The sequence below is a fragment of the Coregonus lavaretus genome (genome assembly GCF_964263955.1).
Source record: "Coregonus lavaretus genome assembly, chromosome: 15".
Taxonomy (NCBI): Eukaryota; Metazoa; Chordata; class Actinopteri; order Salmoniformes; family Salmonidae; genus Coregonus; species Coregonus lavaretus.
This window is the reverse complement of record NC_140002.1, coordinates 4,723,481-4,747,490: the sequence shown is the minus strand read 5'-3', so window position 1 is coordinate 4,747,490 and position 24,010 is coordinate 4,723,481. Positions and strand designations below refer to the sequence as shown.

The window sequence follows — 24,010 nt, the reverse complement described above, 5'->3', positions numbered from 1 at the left end:
TTTTAAACTTTCAACCATAGCTCTCCCGCCCCAGATCGACAAAATCACAAACTAAGTCTTGTAACTATGGAAACAGAACTCTCCTTTGTAGCTTTAACACTTAACCATGTTCCTCCAAGCTGAAAAGACATAGCAGAAAGACAGAGAATGTACTGATATGGTTCCTGTCTGTCTAAGAGTTCGGTTCGTGTATGATTCAAGTAGATGTACGTCAGTAAAAAAAAAGGACACCACAACATGTTTATATTTAACAATATATATTTCCAATGTCAATGTACATTCCATTTCGACATGAGCTTTCTTCACAAACAAAGGTTGGCATCTAAATAAATACTATATAAAATAGAACTTCAAAATAAATATATCTATAAAAGGAAACTTTTATATGTGAGATTTTTTCTTTTTGTTATATTTAAACAAAACAAAAGTACAGAGCTCTTTTTTCCTCAACATTGACATTGCAAAGGCAAAGACATTGAATAGCAGGAGCCAGCAGTTTGGAAGGGTATTTTGATTGAGTTGAAGATAATTCTAGTGGCCACAAGTGTACCACAAAATGGAGTTTAAGTCACAGCATTCTAACAGAATAAAAGGCTTCATTATTGAGTTGTCATGGTTGGTGATTATTCAATACCTTATCAGGCCAGCAAACACATAACGCTAACGTAGTTTGGAGCTAAGGATTTTACCCAAGCCACAGTGAGAGAGAGACTGAGAAAAAAAAGGCAAAGAAGCAAAAGAGATCCACTATTAAACAAGATGGAATGGAACGTAGCTTGAGAGTTCTCTTTCCCTCATGGTGGTTTTGACAAGTTTATGGACAGCAGCTGTATTTGTCAATCAAGGCCAGGGTATTTGTCGGACAACTTGGGGAGGAAAAAAAAGTTGCGGCACTGAGTAATTACAAACACAGGGAAATGGGTTGATCTGGATAGGCTGAAATTGTATTCCTTTAGTGGATTCAATGATTCCACAGTTGCAGGGGCACTGAGGAACTGGGAATTAGCTTAGCCTCTTTCCTGCTAACGAGGCATGAATAACATAAACAGAGGTATTTTTATTGCGGGGCACACTTTTCTAAATCAAGTGCTTATGATAGAAAGACCTGTCTTTTCACCCTCCCTCTTCCCCTCAACCTCAAATCTTTACCCTCAAAATATATATCTATATATCTATATATATTTTGTACTGAATTGTAGTTATAATGTACCATGCAGTTTTCCAAGGACATTTAAAACTATTTACAACAACATGTCACCTGCATAGGTCTAGTTCTATAACATCTTGTCACCACATTAACAAATATTCCCTGGCTATGCCAGTCAGAACATCATTCCCCATTTTGGCACCTTCCATTGGATTGAATCGCAAACAAACGTGAAAATAATATTGCCTTATACATTCAAGACTAAGAACAGTGTTTTTTTCCTGTATGTTTTCTGCTTTGTGCAACAAGACAAGTACAAAAATGTAAAAGTGACAGGCCCTAATGTTAGTGGGGGACCTTGGAACCAACGTAACAGAAATGTGTAGATTATGGAACGACGGTATCCCTTTATGCCAAACTGAAGCAAACTTTTTAAAAGGACACCGTACCTTTAAGAGCAATTGCCTTCTGACAATTTGGCGATGCATAACAAATATGTTCCCTAAGACAGCTAAACAAGCTATACTAAACTCCTTTGGCAAAGTCATTGGAACTCCATATAAGCCACAAAAATAGATTGAGAAAATAAAGATAAATAATATTTCTAACAGACGACAAACTACATTTCTTAATTCCATTCGTTTACTTTTAGATTTGTGTGTATTGTTGTGTATTGTTAGATATTACTGCACTGTTGGAGCTAGGAACACAAGCATTTCGCTAAACCCGCAATAACATCTGCTAAATATGTGTATGCGACCAATAAAATTTTATTTGATACAATGTGGACTCAAAGAAGTTCACAGAGTAATGTAAAATACATTGTCTTTATACTTAATACTGTGCTTTAGTACATCATAAGGGGTTTGCTTAATCTAAAAAGGTTGTTCAAGTGGCAGGTTTGATTTGACTAAGGCTGACTAGATACGCTACAGCTTCACTTTACCTTCTCCCTCTTCCTGAAAACGCTACACTCCAGAAAACACTCAGTTTTTTCACCTATCCCCATCAGATAACTCTTTTTGGTTCCAGGGAGAACCCTTTTTGGTTCCACGTAAAACCCTTTGGTTCCATGTAGAACCCTCTGTGGAAAGGGTCCTACATGGAACCCAAAATGGTTCTACCTGGAACCAAAAAGGGTTCTTCAAGGGGTTCTCCTATGGGGACAGCCGAAGAACCCTTTTAGGTTCTAGAGAGCACCTTTTTTTCTAAGAGTGTATTTTCCCTCCATTTCCACTCTTAATGTACTCTTCCTAAATAATTCACAATTGCCCTTTTGCCCTTTTTAAACTGTTCTTTGCCTCATGTGCAAAGTGAAGTCAACTAATTAATATTAATATGCCATTTAGGAGACGCTTTTATCCAAAGCGACTTACAGTCATGTGTGCATACATTTTTATGTATGGGTGGTCCCGGGGATCGAACCCACTACCCTGGCGTTACACGCGCCATGCTCTACCAATTGAGCTACAGAGGACCACAACTAGGCTTCAGGCAGTTTTTACGTGCTAGACCAAATTCTACTGATGAGGAACAATCCCTGAGGAGGTTTTTCTACAACACATCCACATCTAGCCCTGGGGTTAACCACTACGTTACATCATGCAGGGCATGACGTGCAATTTTTCTGAAGTGATTGGTAAAAGCTAGGTTAAAATACATATTACCTTTCCCCTCAAGGAAATGGAAAGTGATCAAGTCAGGCAATCCTAAACACTGTTTTTCACTCACTTGTGTTATGACCTTACATATCAGATGGGCAAAGCCACATGACTTTACCTCTCACTTTTCCACCTTGACATAACAAGCTCAACATCAAGCTAGCAACAGGAAGGCTTGTATGGGACTGAAACTGTTCATATATGGGGGAGAGTGGGTGGCTGTTTCACTTGAAGTTTCCTATACGAACCGAAGTAAAACATATAGCTCTATGTTAGGGGAACAACAACTGAGGTCCAATTTGTCATAGAGTAGCTAGCTATGATGAATAGAGTAGCTAGCTATGATTAATAGAGTAGCTAGCTATGATGAGGCTGTAAATTCAGAGCAGTATAGAGGGAGTATGACTTGTGCCTTCAGCCATTTTAGAAAACAAAATCCACCAGTCTGTTACACTTATAAAGACGGGTTCTGAGGCAAGCAGTTGTCTAGGCCAACCAATCGAGCAGACAGACCTATTTTGACTTGTGTGGCATAACATCACTAGAACCGAGAAGGACAAGTGTGAACCCTTTTGTAAGTACCATGCTTTTTGGGAAGTGATCCAGCGGATGGGGGTGGGGGGGGGGGATTGTCCTATCCAGAGGGTATTGATAAGGCAACAGCCAGTGACTATCATGAGGCCTGTTTCTCCTGGCCTCCAGCCTTGGCCTCCATGCTCTTACAGGCCTGCTGGGAGTTCTTGCAGCGGCAGCCCGGGCGGCTGGTTTTGTCGTAGCACTTCTGCGACAGTTTGACACAGCCCATGGCAGGTAGGTAGCACACCAAACAGGGCAGCACCAGGGACATGGCTGCCATGAAGGACCAGCGCGCACAGCAGTTAGACTGGTGGCAGGAGCACGGGCGGTCGGCGCAAGAGCCCTCATCATCCTCGTCCTCTGTGCAGTGGTAGAAAATGCCCTTGACCAGGCACATGCAGGTGGCTGAGTCCACCAGGCTCTGCACTGAGCACAGGCACTCCTGGTTGCACACCCAGCACGAGGGCAGGGTCCGGGGCAGGGTGCACTCGGTGCACCGGCACTTCCCACAAATCTCACACAGCAGCATGTGCTTCTTGTCAACCACCACGGCCCCCTGGGCAGCAGCCTTTAGGTCCAGGGGCTTTGAGGTGAGCGCTTTGGGCTCGCAGCAGGGGGTCCTGGTGGTGACTACGGTGGAGCTGCGGTCCACCACAGGCGTTGGGGCTGCGTGGTCCAGCAGCCTCTGGTCTGACGAGGTGCTGCTGCTGCTGCTGATGGAGCTGGGCCGCCCGCTGAAGGTGATCCAGGGGTGTGTGGTGGCATCGTGAGGGTTGCTGCGTGCCAGTTGGGGGTGGTGGGGGGCCCCTAGCAGTGCCTCGTGGGCCCCCCTGTTGACAGCCTTCTGGCTGGGGGGTTGCTGGGAGACCACAGCGGGACTGTCAATATAATCGTTCTCCACATGAGAGGACTTCATCTGGTCGATGGGGAAGATGGTGAGTGGGTGCTGTAGCCTTCCATAGGGAACCCTACTGTCCAGCAACGGCTGGGATATAGTGGAGGAAGACACTCCGGGGATGTGGTGGGGAACCCTCGACTCCATCTGTGTGGTTGTGTCCCTCATACAGTAAACAAAGAGCTCAACATCTAGCAGTCCTGCAGAAACATAGAGACAACAGTCAGCTTCCTGGAATGGCTACCCTACTTACAGACATAGGATCTTAATTTGAGCCAGTTTGATACAGCAGGAAAATAATCCTGCAGCAACAGGACATTTGAATTATTATGTGGATTATAATTAATGGACATTTTTGTAGGGGTTGATACATTTTTCGTAAGGGCAAATCTAGTCTGAAATTTCAAAGTGGAAATGACAAACATTAGATGCCTTTTTAAAACTCAAATACACTACAAGTTTGTATTTCCTGCTTTGCAGGGAAATTCTCAGCAACACAAAAGTGATCAAATGAAGATCCTACATCTGTACACAAACCCATCTAACACAAGGCTCTTAATCAGTGGTTGTACAAGACATGAGTCAGCATAGAGTCTATATTCTCAACAATGACTCATAGCAACAGATTGTACTGATGAAAGTCACATTCAGAGAACATCCTGTATCGGTTTATAACTAATATTAACAAGCACATTATTTCAAATATATATCTAAACATTCGAATAATACCTCGTATTCAAATGCAATAAAATTCACATGATTTTGTGCATTAATATGTAATTTACCTTATTCATGTTCCACACTTTCTCATGAGACAAAATACCACAAGGCCAACATTAATTGCAAGACTTGCATGCAAAAATGAATAGAGCCTATGCCAAATTAGATTCAGAAGAAGAGGGGCCCTATAGACCAGATCGAGACTATAAACCATGACTTCAAGTGCTATAAACACATTCATCAAAGGACCATTCAGGAAATAGATATTGCTTTTTTATGTTTGGTGACTAGACCAAAACTTTATATGAATCTATGTGCATTGTTGATTTTATTGCGTTTAGTCGGTCTTCATTTCTCATTAAAGGTTGTAGGACACGGTTCCCCAATAGGCGGCTGGCGATTGTATTTGGCGCCATCAGTTTTCTGAGACAAATATATACAAAAAATTGTTGATGGACATAAAAGACTGTAAAATCACCAGGGAATTTCCAAAAAGTTATTTTAATTTAGGAAATCTGTTCCCAAGTATTCCCACGCATAAATAGAGGCATATGTGATCGTATCCCGATATAATCAACGTTTGAAAGGATTCTTTTTGTCAAACGCTATATCTGTTTGGGATTCTTGCGGTCAATTTACAGTGTACAAATTATTCATAACTATGATGCTGTTAGTAGAAACCTTTGGGTGGGTCTAAGTAACAATTATTCTCGGTAGTGACAAATAACATGTTCCTCTTTACCCATCTGATCTTTACAAGAGTCGGACACTCGTTTTTGGACGTTGCGCTGCATGCGCCAGAAGAGACATAGCTCCATGACTACGAGCTAGCATGCCCCATCATCACTCTTAAAAAGGAAGAAACCCTGAATCAGTAAGTAGACTATAATGGAACCTATTTAAGCAGGTTGACGTTTATTGGGATGAGTCGTGTCCTGGAGGCAGAGCTGAGCGGTTTCCGCTAGATGGGCCAGCTGCAAAGTCAAAATTGGCTATATCATAAAGAATTCATGAAAACAAAAATGAGCTTGTTGATCTTAATTTAAGGTTAGGCATAAGGTTAGCAGTGTGGTTAAGGTTACGTTTAAAATCAGATTTTATGACGTTGTGGCTGTGCCAGCTAGTGACCACGCTGCAGAGCTGCCTCCAGAACAAGATTCGTCCCAATAAATGCCAACATGCACTATTTAATGACCCAATAGTCATACAGGGCACAACAGTTACTACTTAGTAGTTACTTTATAGTAGACACTATAATGTAGTGTGGTTGGCTACAGGCCTACAACTGTAGCTAGTAGACATAATAAAGTAAAATGTTTGAAAACCGACCATTAGCCTATTTATCAAGAATGATGGAGTAGCAGCTTAGGCTATGTAGTGAAAATAATATTTGTAAGGTATTCTATCAACTTTATAATATATCTCCTAGTGTTGATCAATTCATGTCTCAATAGACTATTTTTTTTATTGAAATAGTGATATGATTGTCAGATCATTTGCCACAGCAATAATCACGGTCACGGAACCTGAATATAGTTGTGAGTATAATGCTGTCTCTCAGATCTGCAAAAAACAGCATCAGAAAAAGAACAAACCTGTTGCCACATTGCTGGCAGGGGGACAAATTATCCTGATCATCAAACGTAGGACTAGTGAATCCATAGACGGTAGGTAGGCAGGCTACAGTGTCTCCCTCCTCCCGCCCCTCAGTGTGGGTGAATTAAGTGATTAAAATCGGAGGCTACGCGTCTTTAGAAATAGAAAATAAAGGTAAAATCGGACTAAATATTTATCGAGACATGATGATAACATTTCATTCGACAAGTCATTCACAATAGCCAAATCGCCAGAACATATAGGCCATGGCGTCTTAAAATTATAGTTTTTTTTTACGCGCAAGTGGCTATAGTGTGTGGGCTATTGGTTTATGAAAGGAGGGTGGCAGTTTAGACCAAAACACTGCATATTTTTATTGGACAAACGGTTTCTTTTAAAACGGGGAGTTATTTAAAGGAACAGATGACAAAAACACCTGACAAATGCACATGATGTGCCAGCTCGAACGCTGCAGAGAAGCGCCAAGCAACGGACCTCGGTAATGCGAATGATCAGCAGCAAGAGGTAATGGCACGAGTCCGTAAATAATAGCCTACGTTAGGCTATTTTATTTATTTATTTTTATTTAACCTTTATTTAACCAGGTAAGCCAGTTGAGAACAAGTTCTCATTTACACAAAAATGTATGCACACATGACTGTAAGTCGCTTTGGATAAAAGCGTCTGCTAAATGGCATATTATATTATTATAATTTACAACTGCGACCTGGCCAAGATAAAGCCACAACATAGATGTGTATAAACGGCTTATAACGCTTTTAAGAATGAACGAGGTAAAGCAAAGTCAGCGTTTAGGCTCTCTTATTTCAAACCGCTCTCATGATTATACCTCTCTTGCCCACAACCTTGCTACGGTAGGATCCATGGTTAAATATTGACACAAAGTGCAAAAACGGGAACAGCTTGTTGCAAGAGAGCAATCCAAGCAATCTACAAAACGGATGTAAACACACCAGTTTTCGAAATTGTTCAACCAAAATGTGATAGCCTGCTGTGGTTTATGTATCCCATTTCGAAAACGTCATTATAAATCCGATAGAATAACTTACTTTTCCAGACTAGCAGCGCATTTCTCTGTTGAGCTCGAAGACTGCATGTATATTCCAAAGATATTTCTCCCAAGTAAAGAAAAAACTCAAAGCCAAAAATTATTGAACACTATCCATTCGATGCTTACTGCAGTGAGGACACAGGCTTTTTGATACAATGTTGCAACTACATGGGGAAATTGGTTTTTATGAATGGGAGGGTGAAGAACGTACTGCGCAGATGCCTTGACATATTTTTTAGTGAATGGGAGGGCACAACGTCTCAGAACTCAAATGCGGGGGTTACATTTTTATGAATGGGAGGACTCCGAATGTCATTGCGCAAGCGTGATACCAAGATTTCATGAATGGAAGAATTGGGAGTTTTTTGTCACAAGGGCGATGTCAGAGAGGATTACATGAATGAGGCGGGTATGTGCCTCACGCCATGCTGCTTATTTATACATGGCTTCACTCATTCATGTTTCCGACCTGAAAAGGAATGCTAATTTCCGAATATTTAACCTCATGTCAGGGCCATCTTGACCATTTTGAATTGTGTAATGGGAAATAATAACATTAAGAAAATAAATATTTGATGTAGGTCTAGGCCTCGTCTTTATGTGGTAAACTATTGTTGTGTAAAGAAGGTAAAGCTTAGGGAAACACCCATTGGCATATAGAGAGCTGCGTAGCCTAAACGGTAAGTAAAATGCTATGTAGAATCAAAGCTTGGCTCCAAACTGAAAACATGTAGACTAAATGACTGTGTGCTCAACCTAGATCGTGGCATATCGGCAACTAATAGGGTATTATATTATCACTCACTTGTAGGCCTATATTGTGGATCACGATTCAAAGAAGGTCGGAACGATGGCATTTGCTGTTGCTTACCTCTTGTGTTTATATGTATTTACATTTACGAATAGGATCTTAGCTTTCTCCCTGTACTGCAGTTTGAGTCGAGTCCTCGCACTGTAAAAGGCCAGTTTATGACGCCAAACTGTGAAACGCAACCAGCGTGAGGGCAGGCATGATTCACAAAAGAACAGGATGTTGTTGATTTGTACCGAAACCACAAGAAGGAAAATGAGTGTGAATTTCCCTTTTAACATCCCACTGTCTGCCCTTCCCCCACGGATAGCATTCAGCTCTCAGCTTGTGCATTTAATGCAGGCAAAGGTTAATAGTCACCCACTACATTAGCACAGATTTCCATGACAACCTCACCTTCATTTTAACACTGCCAAATTGTAATTGTTTGTAAAGATTTGTTCAAGGGCACATATGTAGGCAATGGTTTGTATTTATTTCATGCAACTGAGACCATGCAGCATTTGGGCAATAGTTACAGTTTCTGTAAAATGTGAATACACATTTAAATAAATACTTTTCTATTCAGTGCTAATGACCACACATTGGAACTAGGATTAACACTTGGGAAATAATGGTCCTTCACAGCTCCAATTGTGTCTTTGGGCAGCAGTGGTCACGATCACACATATGGAAATCTCTTCCTGCCTGGTGGCACCCACAGAGCTCTCTCTCTCTCTCTCTGCAGCTTTGTGGCTTGCAGGCATGGGTTGCACGAACTGCCTGTTGAATTGCAAAGCAGTACATGCACAAAATAATATTTCTGTCCTGTTCTTTATGGTCCCTCCCACATCCTTTTGGTACCTCCATGGATGTGAGGCTAACATCTGTTGTACAGGAGAAACTATTTTCATGAATTAACAATGTAAAGGTGTTCCAGTTCGGACCCAATGACAACATGAGAGTAATGATGCATTCCACAATACGTTTCCTGAGTAAGGCAGATCTCAAACACGGAGCCAGGTAGTTTCAACTTCTCAAATATTGACTTCCTGAATCTTCAGAAACAGGGTTTTTAGAAGGTGTGTTTGTGTGCTTTGAAGTGGAGAAAGTCTGTGGTGAGAATTAGGAAGGGGAGGAGCATGTGTGTGTATTTCTAGTGTGTTGTGTGTTGTGTGTGTTGTGTGCGCCTGCCTTTCTGCTTCTGAATGTGTAGCCATCATAATTGTGTCTCATTTGAGACTGATTGCTCTGGCCAATATTAATTTATTCTAAATCTGAACTCAATGAATATAAATATTATGACCCTTCCCATTTTGAAAGTAAAGCTAAAAATAGCACCTGATGGTATTACTGAGATAGATGTATTATGTTTACTTCAATATCTTTAATCATAGAGCACTGAATGACTCTTGTAAAACATTGTGTTCTACACATATTTTAGAAACAGTAGCACTCTCTACCCTAGAAATTGCCCAAAATGTAATCGTAATTAGTGAATAACATTTTTATGAGAATGGTCTTGTGTAAATATGGGTTTTGACCTAAGCCCAAGTCATTGGACTGTAATAACCATCTAATAAGCAAGGTATGTTTATTCGTTTTATAGCTAGAACACACAGCTGACAAACTATCGTCTCTCCCTTATGAAGACCTAAAATTGAACACATATTTGGCCACCCACAGAAAGCAAATCCATTATAAATGAACACATCTTTGCCCACCTGCAGAAGCCTAACAACCAGATATTTCTGAGGGCCTCTGTGGTCATGGACATAGGAGCTGTTATTATGGACAATGTATGTGAGGAATGTGGGCCTTTGGTGGGCTGGGGACGATGTGGGAAGACTGGAGGCGGCATCCCTCAACCCCCTGCAGTGACAGAGGGGAAAGCAGAGTCCCTGGAGGAAGGCGACCCCTGACCTCTCTTCAGAAGGGTGACAGGACCCTGCCTGAACCCTCACCCAGGGGACCAACCAGCGCTGAAGCGTGACCTTCTGCTAGGGGCGTGGTGTAGCGCCCTTCACACCACTCACATTCTATGCATTCCACGTGTCGCTCCGTGCACATAACATCCATGCCTCCTGAGACCCCACCCCAGTACCCCCTCATCTACAACAAAAAGAGACCCTGGCACAGGGGTCCCATCTCTCACCCTAAAAGAGGGAAGTCTCACATGGCATTCTCCACTGAATGGGACTCCTGATTCATACCGGCACATCCCACAGAGAGAGGAATAGAAACCTGTGAGCTTTGAGCTGCCATATATCGGGGCCTACATGGACATGGTGGATGCTTTCACAGACTGTTTTACTGCTTGAGACAGCTTGGTGTGTGTGAGGGCTGTACTCGCCTGTGGTTGTCTGGCAAAGCCTGTCGACCTGTGTCTGTGCAGTGTGTGTGTGTATATGTGTGTGTGGTTTATATGTATCGGCCAGCCCAAAGTGGTCCTCTCCACCTTGTGGCGCTGGATAGACTGAAGTCCAACAATGGCAGGCCCACCTAACAGCCCAGACCAGGCAATAATTACATGGCTGGAACTATACGTCATATAATTGTTCCAACAATTCGATGCTAGATGACCCGTCCTAGATGACCCGTCATCATACTGTGGGAAATGGGCAGCCCAATCAGGGCAGTATGGCTGTCCTAATGCCTGGTTAATGCAATGAGGATTCTGTGTGTTTTATTAGTTAATGCAGTGAGGATTCTGTATGTTTTGTTAGTTAATGCAATGAGGATTCTGTTTGTTTTATTAGTCAAGAGAAGCACGACTGCTTTCAGTGCTCACATTTAAAGGATTGGTTCACAATTTTTTAACCAAATCTCTATTTGCTCGCTCTGCAGAATGGGGGCCGACGGAAACCATGAACAAAGGATCCAAAAACACCCAAATTCATCATTTTAGAAGCAGCAAAGCTCTCAGTATAGTGATGCAAGTCTTTTGTGTAATTCCAAACTTTATCTTCAACATTCTATTATATTCCATTTTGTTGGACTCGAGCGATACATTTCCGTGTGCGCGCATGCGCGTGCTTTCTCGTTCCCATCGCAGACGGAAATGCATCATTCGAGTCAGCGCATTCAACTAAGAAGTCCTCCCAAAACCTCATTCACTCCAATCCGGTTGGATGACTATATCAAGGCAAAGGGTCTCTGAGCTCCAGTGTTTGTCCATCCTGTAACTCATCCCAGTTGTCATCCATTTAAACATTTGGAGTGTCCACGTTAGCCTTGGTAAAGTATGTGTGATTATAGTACCCTGTGCCTCACAGAGGAAGGGAAGTGAGGTGAGGTGAGGCTAGAGCTTGGGCAGGGTGTGGGTAGGAAGTGTGGTAGGGGGAAGGTGAGGTAGGGCTGGGTGTGTGTGGGTGGGAGGCAGGCAGTCAGAGGAGAGGAAGTGACAGTTTAGTGCACTCCTCAGCAGTCAGTGAGTCAGTCAGTCAGCCAGTCGTCGAGACATGAGACGTGCTGACCTTCATTAAGCCTTACAGCAGTAACAGCATCATAGAGTCACCACCACCAGCGGAGGGGCTAGGCTATATTTAAGACCTGATTCAGCAGCGCAGGCCCGGCTCACGTACAGAGCATCAGCACTATCCATCCTCTGAGCGCATCTGTTGACAGGCTAACGGCTAAAATAAGCTCCGGCTGGGAAGAGTACACTTCAACTTCCGCAACTAGCCCACTTTCTGTAAGGCAGTCGATTGAGGAGGGTGAGGGGGGCGAGGTGCTCCACTCTCGGATGTGACGGGCTGCCCTCTTCATCTGTGGCTGATTCACAATATATACAAACAGATCATGTATTTCTGAATGGTAATAGAGAGTTTGAGAGGGGAACATATAATATGAGCAATGGGTTGACTGACTCAGAGTTATTTTGTTAAAATCTGTTCTGTTCTGTTCTGTATCATCATTGGTTGGTATGTTGTTAATTGAAACCCCATTGCCTGCATATCAATCAGATGTTCTGGGTGAGGAAGGTAAAGGGCAGTGTGTGAGAACTGGTTTACCCAGGGGGAAGTGGCCCCTTTGATCTGGGCTAATGAGCTGCCAATACTGCCTCCGGGGCCACTTCCTGGAGCCAGCTGGGGACTGTGAGTTTTGCCACCTGAAACAACAAGTGTCCCACCCCCACCTAGGCCCATTCTTCCCTGCCTGCCTGCTCTTGCCACCCGCCCCCACCCCACCCGCTGTGACACTATGTCATTATGGGTGGTGACAGTTGGAGATGTGCTACTGAGAGGAGAGCAGTCAGCCGGTGACCATTTGTCCTCCTCTGTGGACAGTGGCTCTGTGACCCAGTGACTTGAAACTTGATTTCTCAATGAAATCCTGCTAGGGTGATGTCAATCCAGTCATGTGCTTTGTCTGTGTATGTATTAAAAAAGGTTAACTCATAACTTCCGTTTATCATGGAAAAGGGTTGTCATGGAAAAGGGCTTAGAGGTGATATTATGTTTTGTACCTCCATATTGTGATCTCAGCTATGTTTTGATTAATATTTTCTATATCTGTATGTAATGTGTTTTATGTAATATTAAATGAGAAGCAGGCTAACTTAATGAACCACAGAGGGGTTGGGTTAAATGCGGAAGACACATTTCAGTTGAATGCATTCAGTTGTACAATTGACTAGGTATCACCCTTTCCTATCTTTATATGCACCAGGAACTGAAGTGAGTTTCTAATGTCCTTACTTGTGTTTTGCTCTAAGGCAATAGCCTCCACTCCTTAGTCACAACTAACTAAACTGTTAATTTCCCCTGGTCTAGAAATACACAGATAACATTGTGGCCATCAGGGTGAGATGGCGATCTCAGGATGTTTTCAGAATGTGACTGTATGATTTACGGTCATCTGAGAAAGACAAAGCCTCCCAGCCTTCATATGGAGAAGACATAGACAAAGCAGCAAGGGAATCCACCCACCCAGAAAAAACAGGTTACTTAGCAAAATGTAGTTTATGAAAGTTCAATCAGGAAAGCTGGTCGGAATGCTTGTTTAACTTCATCCAGTAAGCATAACATAATTCACTTTGTTTCCTATTCTACGGGCATGGTGGGAATGAATACAAACGTATCATCATCAGCATAGCTTCCAGTTTCGTCTCCTCTTTCCTATTACCCAGTGTGGAATGTCATTCACCTATTTACCTTATAGCTTACCGTGCCTTCGGAAAGTATTCAGGCCCCTTGACTTTTTCCACATTTTGTTACGTCACAGCCTTATTCTAAAATTGATTAAAAAAAAAAAAGAAATCCTCAGTAATCTATACACAATACCCCATAATGATAAAGCGAAAACAGATGTTTAGAAATGTTTGCACATTTCTTAAAAACAAAACAGAAATACCTTATTTACATAAGCATTCAGACCCTTTGCTATGAGACTCGAAATTGAGCTCAGGTGTATCCTGTTTCCATTTATCATCCTTGAGATGTTTCTACAACTTGATTGGAGGCCACCTGTGGTAAATTCAATGAATTGGACATTATTTGGAAAGGCACACACCTGTCTATATAAGGTCCCACAGATGAGATTGCATGTCAGAGCAAAAACCAAGCCATGAGGTCGAAGGAATTGTCCGTAGAGCTCCGAGACAGGATTGTGTCGAGGCACAGATCTGAGGATGGGCACCAAAACATTTCTGCAGCATTGAAGATCCCCCAAAACACAGTGGCCTCCATCATTCGTAAATGGAAGAAGTTTGTAACCACCAAGACTCTTCCTAGAGCTGGCCGCCCCGCCAACTGAGCAATCGGGGGAAAAGGGCCTTGGTCAGGGAGGTGACCAAGAACCCGATGGTCACTCTGACAGAGCTCTAGAGTTCCTCTGTGGAGATGGGAGAACCTTCCAGAAGGACAACCATCTCTGCAGCGCTCCACCAATCAGGCTCTTATCGTAGAGTGGCCAGACGGAAGCCACTCCTCAGTAAAAGACACATGACAGCCCGCTTGGAGCTTGCCAAAAGGCACCTAAAGACTCTCAGACCATGAGAAACAAGATTCTCTGGTCTGATGAAGATTTAACTCTTTGGCCTGATTGCCAAGCATCACGTCTGGAGGAAACCTGGCACCCTCCCTACGGTGAAGCATGGTGGTGGCAGCATCATGCTGTGGGGTTGTTTTTCAGCGGCAAGGACTGGAAGACTAGTCAGGATCGAGGGAAAGATGGACAGAGCAAAGTACAGAGAGATCCTTGATGAAAACCTGCTCAAGAGTGCTAAGGACCTCAGACTGGGGCGAAGGTTCACCTTCCAACAGGACAACGACCCTAAGCACACAGCCAAGACAATGCAGGAGTGGCTTCGGGACAAGTCTCTGAATGTCCTTGAGTGGCCCATCCAGAGCCCGGACTTGAACCCAATCTAACATCTCTGGAGAGACCTGAAAATAGCTGTGTAGCGACGCTCCCCATCCAACCTGACAGAGCTTGAGAGTATCTGCAGAGGAGAATGGGAGAAACTCCCCAAATACAGGTGTGCCAAGCTTGTAGCGTCATACCCAAGAAGACTTGAGGCTGTAATCGCTGCCAAAGGTGCTTCAACAAAGTACTGAGTAAAGGGTCTGAATATTTGTGATATTTCCGTTTTTTAGTTTTAATAAATTAGCAAACATTTGTGAAAACCTGCTTTTGCTTTGTCATTATGGGGTATTGTTTGTATATTGATGAGGAGTAAAAAACAATTTAATCAATTTTAGAATAAGGCTGTAACGTAACAAAATGTGGAAAAAGTCAAGGGGTCTGAATACTTTCCAAAAGGCACTGTATATCCACGGCAACAATAATACACATTCCTCACGCTTGCTGTATAAGCTATGGGCTCACTATGGGAATTATCACCTACCTCTCTCTTAACCAGTGGGCATACATCTTGGGATGTACTGTATTTATATGTCAACTTACCCATGTTGTTTTTCAGCAACAGTTTTTGACAACCATCCACCTCCCCACAACCACCAGCTATAAGAACCTTAAGGCCCGTCATTGGAACTCCTTTCCACCAGCGGGGGGGTTTCGATGCCAGCAGTCCCGCATAAGGCTACCTGCCATCACATCATCTGGCTCCGAGGATCTTCACTCGGTGATGATGCCATTTCCCAAACTATTTAATAAAATGTCATATTGCGTTCCATATTTGTTGTTCATACAGTTCAGCCTGTATGCGATTGAACTGGTTTAACAGAGAAATGATGTGTCAGTAGTGTCTTTTCACAAATCTGTTTTGCATACTCTTGCAGTCCTGATAGCTCCTGAGTGTAACTCTGTCTGAACATGAAAGTAATGGGATTTTCAGCAGTGAAAATGAATCATTCAAGCATTTTCTCTTTAGAGGCCAGCTTAGTTTTTATGCCAAATCTGTTTTGAAACACACTCAGAGAGCTAGTCTGAGAGGTAATGTTCAGAACTCCTTCTCTGCCTCTCTGCTTTGGCTGTAAGTTACACCATCAGAAACCAATGTTTCCAACTGAGAGGAGTTTGTCCAACCATTGTTGAAAATGTGTCTTGAATAACAAAATATCTTAAAAGGACCTTGTTTAAACCAAATCCTGGTGTAACACAGTCCTCCGGCACGTCTTCCAAGAGCCTTTATTTTGTGTCATTTCCTTCCTCTCCGGTGCAGCTCAGGTGAATAGAACAGAACAGAACAGGAGCCTGGGAACGAGCTAATGGCAACAGGTAATGGCCCTCTCTCGGCTGGCCTGCCCGTGGGCCCCTGCCTGGCCTGGGCAGATGGAGAGTACACAGCAGACCCTTTGATGGGCCAGGGGACAGTGCGACATGGGACACTTCCTGGGCTGAATGGCGCCCCGTAACCCTACACCTGGGTCGGCGGGGGCTCCGCCACTGGCCCTGTGCCGGCTCAGCCAGCCACCTTTGTGTGGCAGGGACTCATGGAGTGGAGAACCATCCGGACAGGTCCATCCCTGGAGGTTCCCAGGCACCACTCCACACCCCCTTTGTTCTCTCTCTGACCCGTTCCAGCTCTCTCACTTTACCAAGTCCGCACTTCTTCTTCCCTGCACAATTTCTCATTTCAGTTCCTTTCCTTTGGCTGTTGAGGAACAACAGTGCTGCTTAATCACATACCATGTATCTACATCTAAAAACAGAGGCAATGCATACTTTTAAGCTTGTATTTATTTATTATTGCACATTACTTTACAGTACTGTTTCCATTGATATTTACAAAATTATAATTCTGTGTGATATGGCCAACTACGTATTGTTGAAGTTCAAATCCTGGCTTTTACCAATAAAAATTTGATTTTGATTAGATTTTCTAAAACTGTACGTTGTTTGAATGTAAGTTCCTGTGTAGGGTTGCGATGTCACGATCGTCAGGGTAAGGAGTAGACCAAGGCGCAGCGTTGCAGGCAAACATACTCATTTATTAAGCGAAACGATATCAAAACAACAAAAGACGGAAACGTGACAGTACACGGTATAACACAACCAACTCGAAACAAGAACCCACAAAACCAAAGGAAAAACCGACAGATTAAATATGGCTCCCAATCAGAGACAACCAGCCGACAGCTGACACTCGTTGCCTCTGATTGGGAGTCACACCGGCAAACATAGAAAATCGACAACCTAGAACACCCACCGAAGAAACAGAAAACATAGAATGAACACACCCTGGCTCAACATAATGAGTCCCCGAGCCAGGGTGTGACAGTACCCCCCCCTAAAGGCGCGGACTGCGACCGCGCCTAAATACGAGCAACACAGGGGAGGGCTGGGTGGGCATTCCTCCTCGGCGGCGGCTCCGGCTCCGGGCTTGATCCCCACTTCCTCTCCAACCCCCCAAAGTACTCCTGGTCCTGTCTAGCCCCGCTGGCCGGAGCCGGACTGACGACACGCGCCCCTGGCTTGGTGCGTGGAACAGGAACGGACCGGACCGGGCTGACGATACACACCCCTGGCTTGGTGCGTGGAGCAGGAATGGACCGGAATGGGCTGGCGACGCGCACCACCGACTTGGTGCGGAGAGCAGGAACGAGCCGGACAGGGCTGACGAGACGCACCACAGACTTGGTGCGGGGAGCAGGAACAGGCCGGACCGGGCTGGCGACGCGCACCACAGGTTTGGTGCGGGGAGAAGGAACAGGCCGGGCCGGGCTGGCGACGCGCACCACAGACTTGGTGCGGAGAGCAGGAACGAGCCGGACAGGGCTGACGAGACGCACCACAGACTTGGTGCGGGGAGCAGGAACAGGCCGGACCGGGCTGGCGACGCGCACCACAGGTTTGGTGCGGGGAGAAGGAACAGGCCGGGCCGGGCTGGCGACGCGCACCACAGGCTCGATGCGAGGAACAGGAACAGGCCAGACCGTACTGGGGACACACACCACTGGCCCTACGCAGGGATCAGGAACGGGCCGGACCGGACTGGTAACACACCCCAGTACCTCTCGCCGTGCCTCCACACTTTCCCTCTCCTCTGTGACCAGTGGCCCCCTTAACCTGGCGGCCTCCTCTTTACACCCGCTGGACCGCTCCCTCGCGGCCTCCTGCTGCCCCGTCGTCCACGTCGTGAGCCCCCCCCTAAAAAATTTCTGGGGTTCTCTCCTCCCCGTGGACCAGGCCTCCCTAGCTCTCGCCAGACTCTCGATCCATTGCTTCATAGACCAGCCTCTCTCCTCTTCACTTAGCGTGGCCCAGCCGAAACTCCTACTCCCCTGATCCCAGGTCCTTCCTCTCTCCTCTTCACGCTGCTTGGTCCAGTTTTGGTGGGTTCTTCTGTCACGATCGTCAGGGTAAGGAGTAGACCAAGGCGCAGCGTTGCAGGCAAACATACTCATTTATTAAGCGAAACGATATCAAAACAACAAAAGACGGAAACGTGACAGTACACGGTATAACACAACCAACTCGAAACAAGAACCCACAAAACCAAAGGAAAAACCGACAGATTAAATATGGCTCCCAATCAGAGACAACCAGCCGACAGCTGACACTCGTTGCCTCTGATTGGGAGTCACACCGGCAAACATAGAAAATCGACAACCTAGAACACCCACCGAAGAAACAGAAAACATAGAATGAACACACCCTGGCTCAACATAATGAGTCCCCGAGCCAGGGTGTGACATGCGAAGGAAAGGAATGTTACCGTTAACATTAGAAATGTACCAGTAAACTACAGTATTTTTGGGAACATTCAAGGATTTTTTTGTAATTTTCAGAACATGTCAAATCTATAAAATAATACAATAAGATGTTTTAAACATGAAAAATAGAATGAGATAGATGTAAAACATGATCCTAAATATAACCCATCAACAGGCTGTGTTTACAACAGGGCGGCAGGTATTCGAGCGGTTAGAGCATTGAGCCAGTAACTGAAAGGTCACTGGTTCGATTGCCTGAGATCACAAGGTGGAAAATCTGTCAATGTGCCCTAGAGCAAGGCACTTAACCCTCATTTGCTCCAGGGGCACTGTATGGTTGACCCTGTAAAACAACACATTTCACCGCACCTATCTAGTGTATGTGATTTATATATTTATATATTTTCATTTTTATATACAGAGCCACCCTAAGAACCCAATTCAACCTTTTTTCTGACTGGCCACACTTATATGTGACCCATATCAGATTTGTGCATTCATACTGATGTAGCCTCTGAAGTAGCACACAGATGCAATGAAGACACACTTTTATAAAGATGATTTCAATGTATGATTTTAATTTGCTATCTTTTTTCATTCTCCTTCCTCCTGTCTTTGTTTCTTTGCTAATACTTTTATTTTATTTTATGATGTGAAGCACTTTGTTAGGTGTATTGAAAGCGCTATACAAATAATATTGTTATTATTATTATTATTATTATTATTATTATTATTAATGCTCATTTCCTGTCACTTTTCCTTTACATTTCGAGGTAGTTGTTGCGGTAATGGCAGGTCATGTGTAAAAAATCCACTTCAGAGCAAAACAAATCAGATATGAGCATACAAACTGAGGTCACATATTGAGCATCAGAATTGTATTAGGATTGAGAGCCACATATGGATGTGGTATAAATCTGAACTCAAAAGATCAGATTCAAGTTTTTTTGTTGTTGCTGTTTACACATGAAAGAAAAGGTCAGATAGGTATCAGATATGCCAAATAATAACTGGCCAATCTAAATTGGGCTGCCTGTGTAAATGCAGCCTTAGTGAATACTATTGGTGTTTAATATGAGGGTTTCAGCATGGAATATACTTCATGTTTTGAACACACTTTCATTTATTTTACTAGGTCAATATGTCTTTGTTCTAAATGTTTTGGGGGCCAAACTGGTGGCAGTTGAAAAAAAAGTGAAGAGTTGGAAGAGTTGCAGAATTCATTGCATATTATGTCATTTTTGATTAGATGCTTTTTTCATTAATTAGGACGTTTTCTCTTGAACCATCTGGTCTATCCACTAGCTAGAAAGCTATGGACAGAATGGACACAGATATAAAGATGAAGAAAAAAATGATGATTTTGTATGAATACATTTCGCCACCAGCAATATCATCTGCTAAAAATGTGTATGTGACCAATAACATTTGATTTGATTGGATTTGATTTCAAGTTATTCAAGTATAAATCACCAAAGTTTCCATAGATTGCCAAAAATTACCTGTTAAAGGGATAGTTCACCCAACTTCCAAAATGACATATTGGTTTCCCTGTAATGCAAATAGTCTGGGTAGCCATTTGACTAGCTGTTCAGCAGTCATATGGCTTGGGGGTAGAAGCTGTTAAGAAGCCTTTTGGACCTAGACTTGGCGCTCCGGTACCGCTTGCAGAGAGAACAGGTTATGACTAGGGTGGCTGGAGTCTTTGGCAATTTTTAGGGCCTTCCTCTGACACAGCCTGGTATAGAGGTCCTGGGTGGCAGGAAACTTGGCCCCAGTGATGTACTGGGCCGTACGCACTACCCTCTGTAGCACCTTGCGGTCGGAGGCCGAGCAGTTGCCATGCCAGGCGGTGATGCAACCAGCCAGGATGCTCTCGATGGTGCAGCTGTAGAACATTTTGAGGATCTGAGGACCCATGGCAAATCTTTTCAGTCTCCTGAGGGGGAATAAGCATTATCGTGCCCTCTTCACGACTGTCTTGGTGTGTTTGGACCATGATAGTTTGTTGGTGATGCCGACACCAAGGAACTTGAAGCTCTCAATCTGCTCCACTACAGCCCCATCGATGAGAATGGGGGCGTGCTCGGCCCTCCTTTTCCTGTAGTCCATGATAATCTCCTTTGTCTTGATGACGTTGAGGGAGAGGTTGTTGTCCTGGCACCACACTGACAGTTCTTTGACCTCCTCCCTATAGACTGTTTCATCGTTGTCGGTGATCAGGCCTACCACTGTTGTGTCGACGGCAAACTTAATGATGGTGTTGGAGTCGTGCTTGGCCATGCATTCATGGGTGAACAGGGAGTACAGGAGGGGACTAAGCACGCACCCCTGAGGGGCCCCTGTGTTGAGGATTAGCGTGGCAGATGTGTTTTTGCCTACCCTTACCACCTGGGGGCTGCCCGTCAGGAAGTCCAGGATCCAGTTGCAGAGGGAGGTGTTTAGTGTGTTGAACGCTGAGCTGTAGAGCTGTAGAGTGGCGCCGATGAAGATGGCGGCCTCGCGACTAGCTCTTAGGAAACTTTGCAGTATTTTGTTTTTGTATGTATTATTTTTTACATTATTCGCTCAGAAAGTGTTTTGCATCATTACATACAGCCGGGAAAAACGATTGGATATCAGAGCGGTGATAACTCACCAGCATTACGACCAGGAATACGAATTTCCCAAAGCAGATCCTTTGTTTGCTCTCCCCAGGCAACTGAACTGACTCCAGCGGCTGACCCAAAACATCACCATCGGAGGAGAGGCACTCGGAGTGGCCTGCTGGTTCGACTTAGGAGGCTCGCACACCACCCACCGCTTCCAAGTATTCTACTCGCTAATGTTCAGTCTCTGGTTAACAAGCTCGACGAACTACGGGCAAAGATTTCTTTCCAGAGAGACATCAAGGCCTGTAACATACTCTGTTTCACGGAAACATGGCTCTCTCTGGATATTCTGTCGGAATCGGTCCAGCCAGATGGGTTCTCAGTTCATCGCGCAGACAGGAATAAATATCTCTCCGGGAAGCAGAAGGGCGGAGGTGTGTGTTTCATGATTAACGACTCATGGTGTAATTGTAGTAACATACAGGAACTCGAGTCCTTCTGTTCACCCGACCTAGAATATCTCACAATCAAATGCCGACCGTATTACCTCCCAAGATAATTTTATTTGGTTATAGTCACGGCCGTGTATATCCCCCCTCAAGGCGACACCACGACGGCACTCAAAGAACTTCACTGGACCTTATGCAAACTGGAAACCACATATCCTGAGGCTGCATTTATTGTAGCCGGGGATTTTAACAAAGCAAATTTGAGGACTAGGCTGCCGAAGTTCTATCAACATATCGACTGTTGTACTCGCGCTGCTAAAATCCTCGACCATTGCTATTCAAACTTCCATTTTGCTTCTCCCTTCCTATAGGCAGAAACTCAAACAGGAAGTACCCGTGCTAAGGACTATTCAACGCTGGTCTGACCAATCGGAATCCACGCTTCAAGATTGTTTTGATCACGCGGACTGGGATATGTTCCGGGTAGCTTCCGAAAATAATTTAGACGTATACACTGAAACGGTGACTGAGTTTATCAGGAAGTGTATAGGTGATGCTGTGCCCACTGTGACTATTAAAACCTACCCTAACCACCGCATTCAACCATGGCAAGGTGACTGGGAATATGGCAGAATACAAACAGTGTAGCTACTCACTCCGCAAGGCAATTAAACTGGCAAAACATCAGTATAGAGACAAAGTGGAGTCGCAATTCAACGGCTCAGACACGAGACGTATGTGGCAGGGTCTACAGACAATCACGGACTACAAAAGGAAAACCAGCCACATCGCTTCCAGACAAGCTAAACACCTTCTTCGCCCGCTTTGAGGATAACACAGTGCCACTGACGAGGCCCACTACCAAGGACTGTGGCCTCTCCTTCTCCATGGCTGACGTGATTAAGACATTTAAGCATGTTAACACCCGCAAGGCAGCCGGCCCAGACGGCATCCCTAGCCACGTCCTCAGAGCATGCGCAGACCAGCTGGCTGTGTTTATGGACATATTCAATCTCTCCCTTTCCCAGTCTGCTGTTCCCACATACTTCAAGATGGCCACCATTGTTCCTGTACCCAAGAAAGCAAAGGTAACTGAACTAAATGACTATCGCCCTGTAGCACTCACCTCTGTCATCATGAAGTGCTTTGAGAGACTAGTCAAGAATCATATCACCTCTACTGTCACGACTTCCGCCGAGGCTGTCTCCCCTCCTTGTTCGGGCAGGCTTCGGCGTTCGTCGTCACCGGCTTACTAGCCACTGCCGCTCCATATATCATCATTCCATTTGTCTTGTCTTGTTAATTACACACACACCTGGTTCTTATCCCCTCGTTAGTCTATGTATAAGTGTTCCTCTGCCCCCCCTTGTCCTTGTGGGTGATTGTTATTTGTGAGAGTAGTGTAGCTCGGTGGAGCTACTCGCACTTTGTATTGCCGGGGTAGATATTTCCCCTGTGCCTGTATATTGTTGGAGTATCCCGTACCGTGTATTGCCAGGGTAGATAGTTTCCCCTGTGCCTGTTTTCATGTGTCGCTATCCAGCGCAATAGTTTTATGACAGAATAAACTCTGTATTCGGTAATTTACCCTCCTGCGCCTGACTCCTTCTATCACACTCATCACATCTACTTTACCTGTCACCCTAGACCCACTTCAAATTTGCTTACTGCCCCAATAGATCCACAGACGATGCAATCGCCATCACACTGCACAATGCCCTATCCCATCTGGACAAGAGGAATACCTATGTAAGAATGCTGTTCATTGACTATAGCTCAGCATTCAACACCATAGTACCCTCCAAGCTCATCATTAAGCTCGAGGCCCTGGGTCTGAATCCCGCCCTGTGCAACTGGGTCCTGGAATTCCTGACGGGCCGCCCCCAGGTGGTGAAGGTAGGAAACAACATCTCCACTTCGCTGATCCTCAACACTGGGGCCCCACAAGGGTGCGTGCTCAGCCCCCTCCTGTACTCCCTGTTAACCCATGACTGCGTGGCCAAGCACGCCGCCAACTCAATCATCAAGTTTGCAGACGACACAACAGTAGTAGGCTTGATTACCAACAATGACGAGACCTCCTACAGGGAGGAGGTGAGGGCTCTGAGAGTGTGGTGCCAGGAAAATAACCTCTCACTCAACATCAACAAAACAAAGGAGATGATCGTGGACTTCAGGAAACAGCAGAGGGTGCACCCCCCTATCCACATCGACGGGACCACAGTGGAGAAGGTGGAAAGCTTCAAGTTCTTTGGCGTACACATCACCGACAAACTGAAATGGTCCACCCACGCAGAAGAAGGCGCAACAGAGCCTCTTCAACCTCAGGAGGCTGAAATTTGGCTTAGCACCTAAAACCCTCACAAACATTTACAGATGCACAATTGAGAGC

The 24,010-nt window shown here is 44.6% G+C and overlaps 1 protein-coding gene across 1 annotated transcript; it reads right to left on the bottom strand.

The window, feature by feature from the left end:
• Positions 1-240: 240 nt before the first annotated feature.
• On the bottom strand, positions 241-7,889 carry spry4 (sprouty homolog 4). Its single transcript, XM_084178754.1, has 2 exons — positions 7,666-7,889; positions 241-4,479 (listed from the first exon to the last, which is right to left on the bottom strand). The coding sequence occupies exon 2, from the start codon at positions 4,445-4,447 to the stop codon at positions 3,482-3,484; it is 966 nt and encodes a 321-aa protein (XP_084034880.1). The 5' UTR covers positions 4,448-4,479; positions 7,666-7,889; the 3' UTR covers positions 241-3,481.
• Between the last annotated feature and the right edge of the window lie 16,121 nt (positions 7,890-24,010).

What these genes read in the sequence shown, in the direction of transcription:
- spry4 (XM_084178754.1), bottom strand. Translation starts at nt 4,447, where the DNA reads ATGAGGGACACAACCACACAGATGGAGTCGAGGGTTCCCCACCACATC.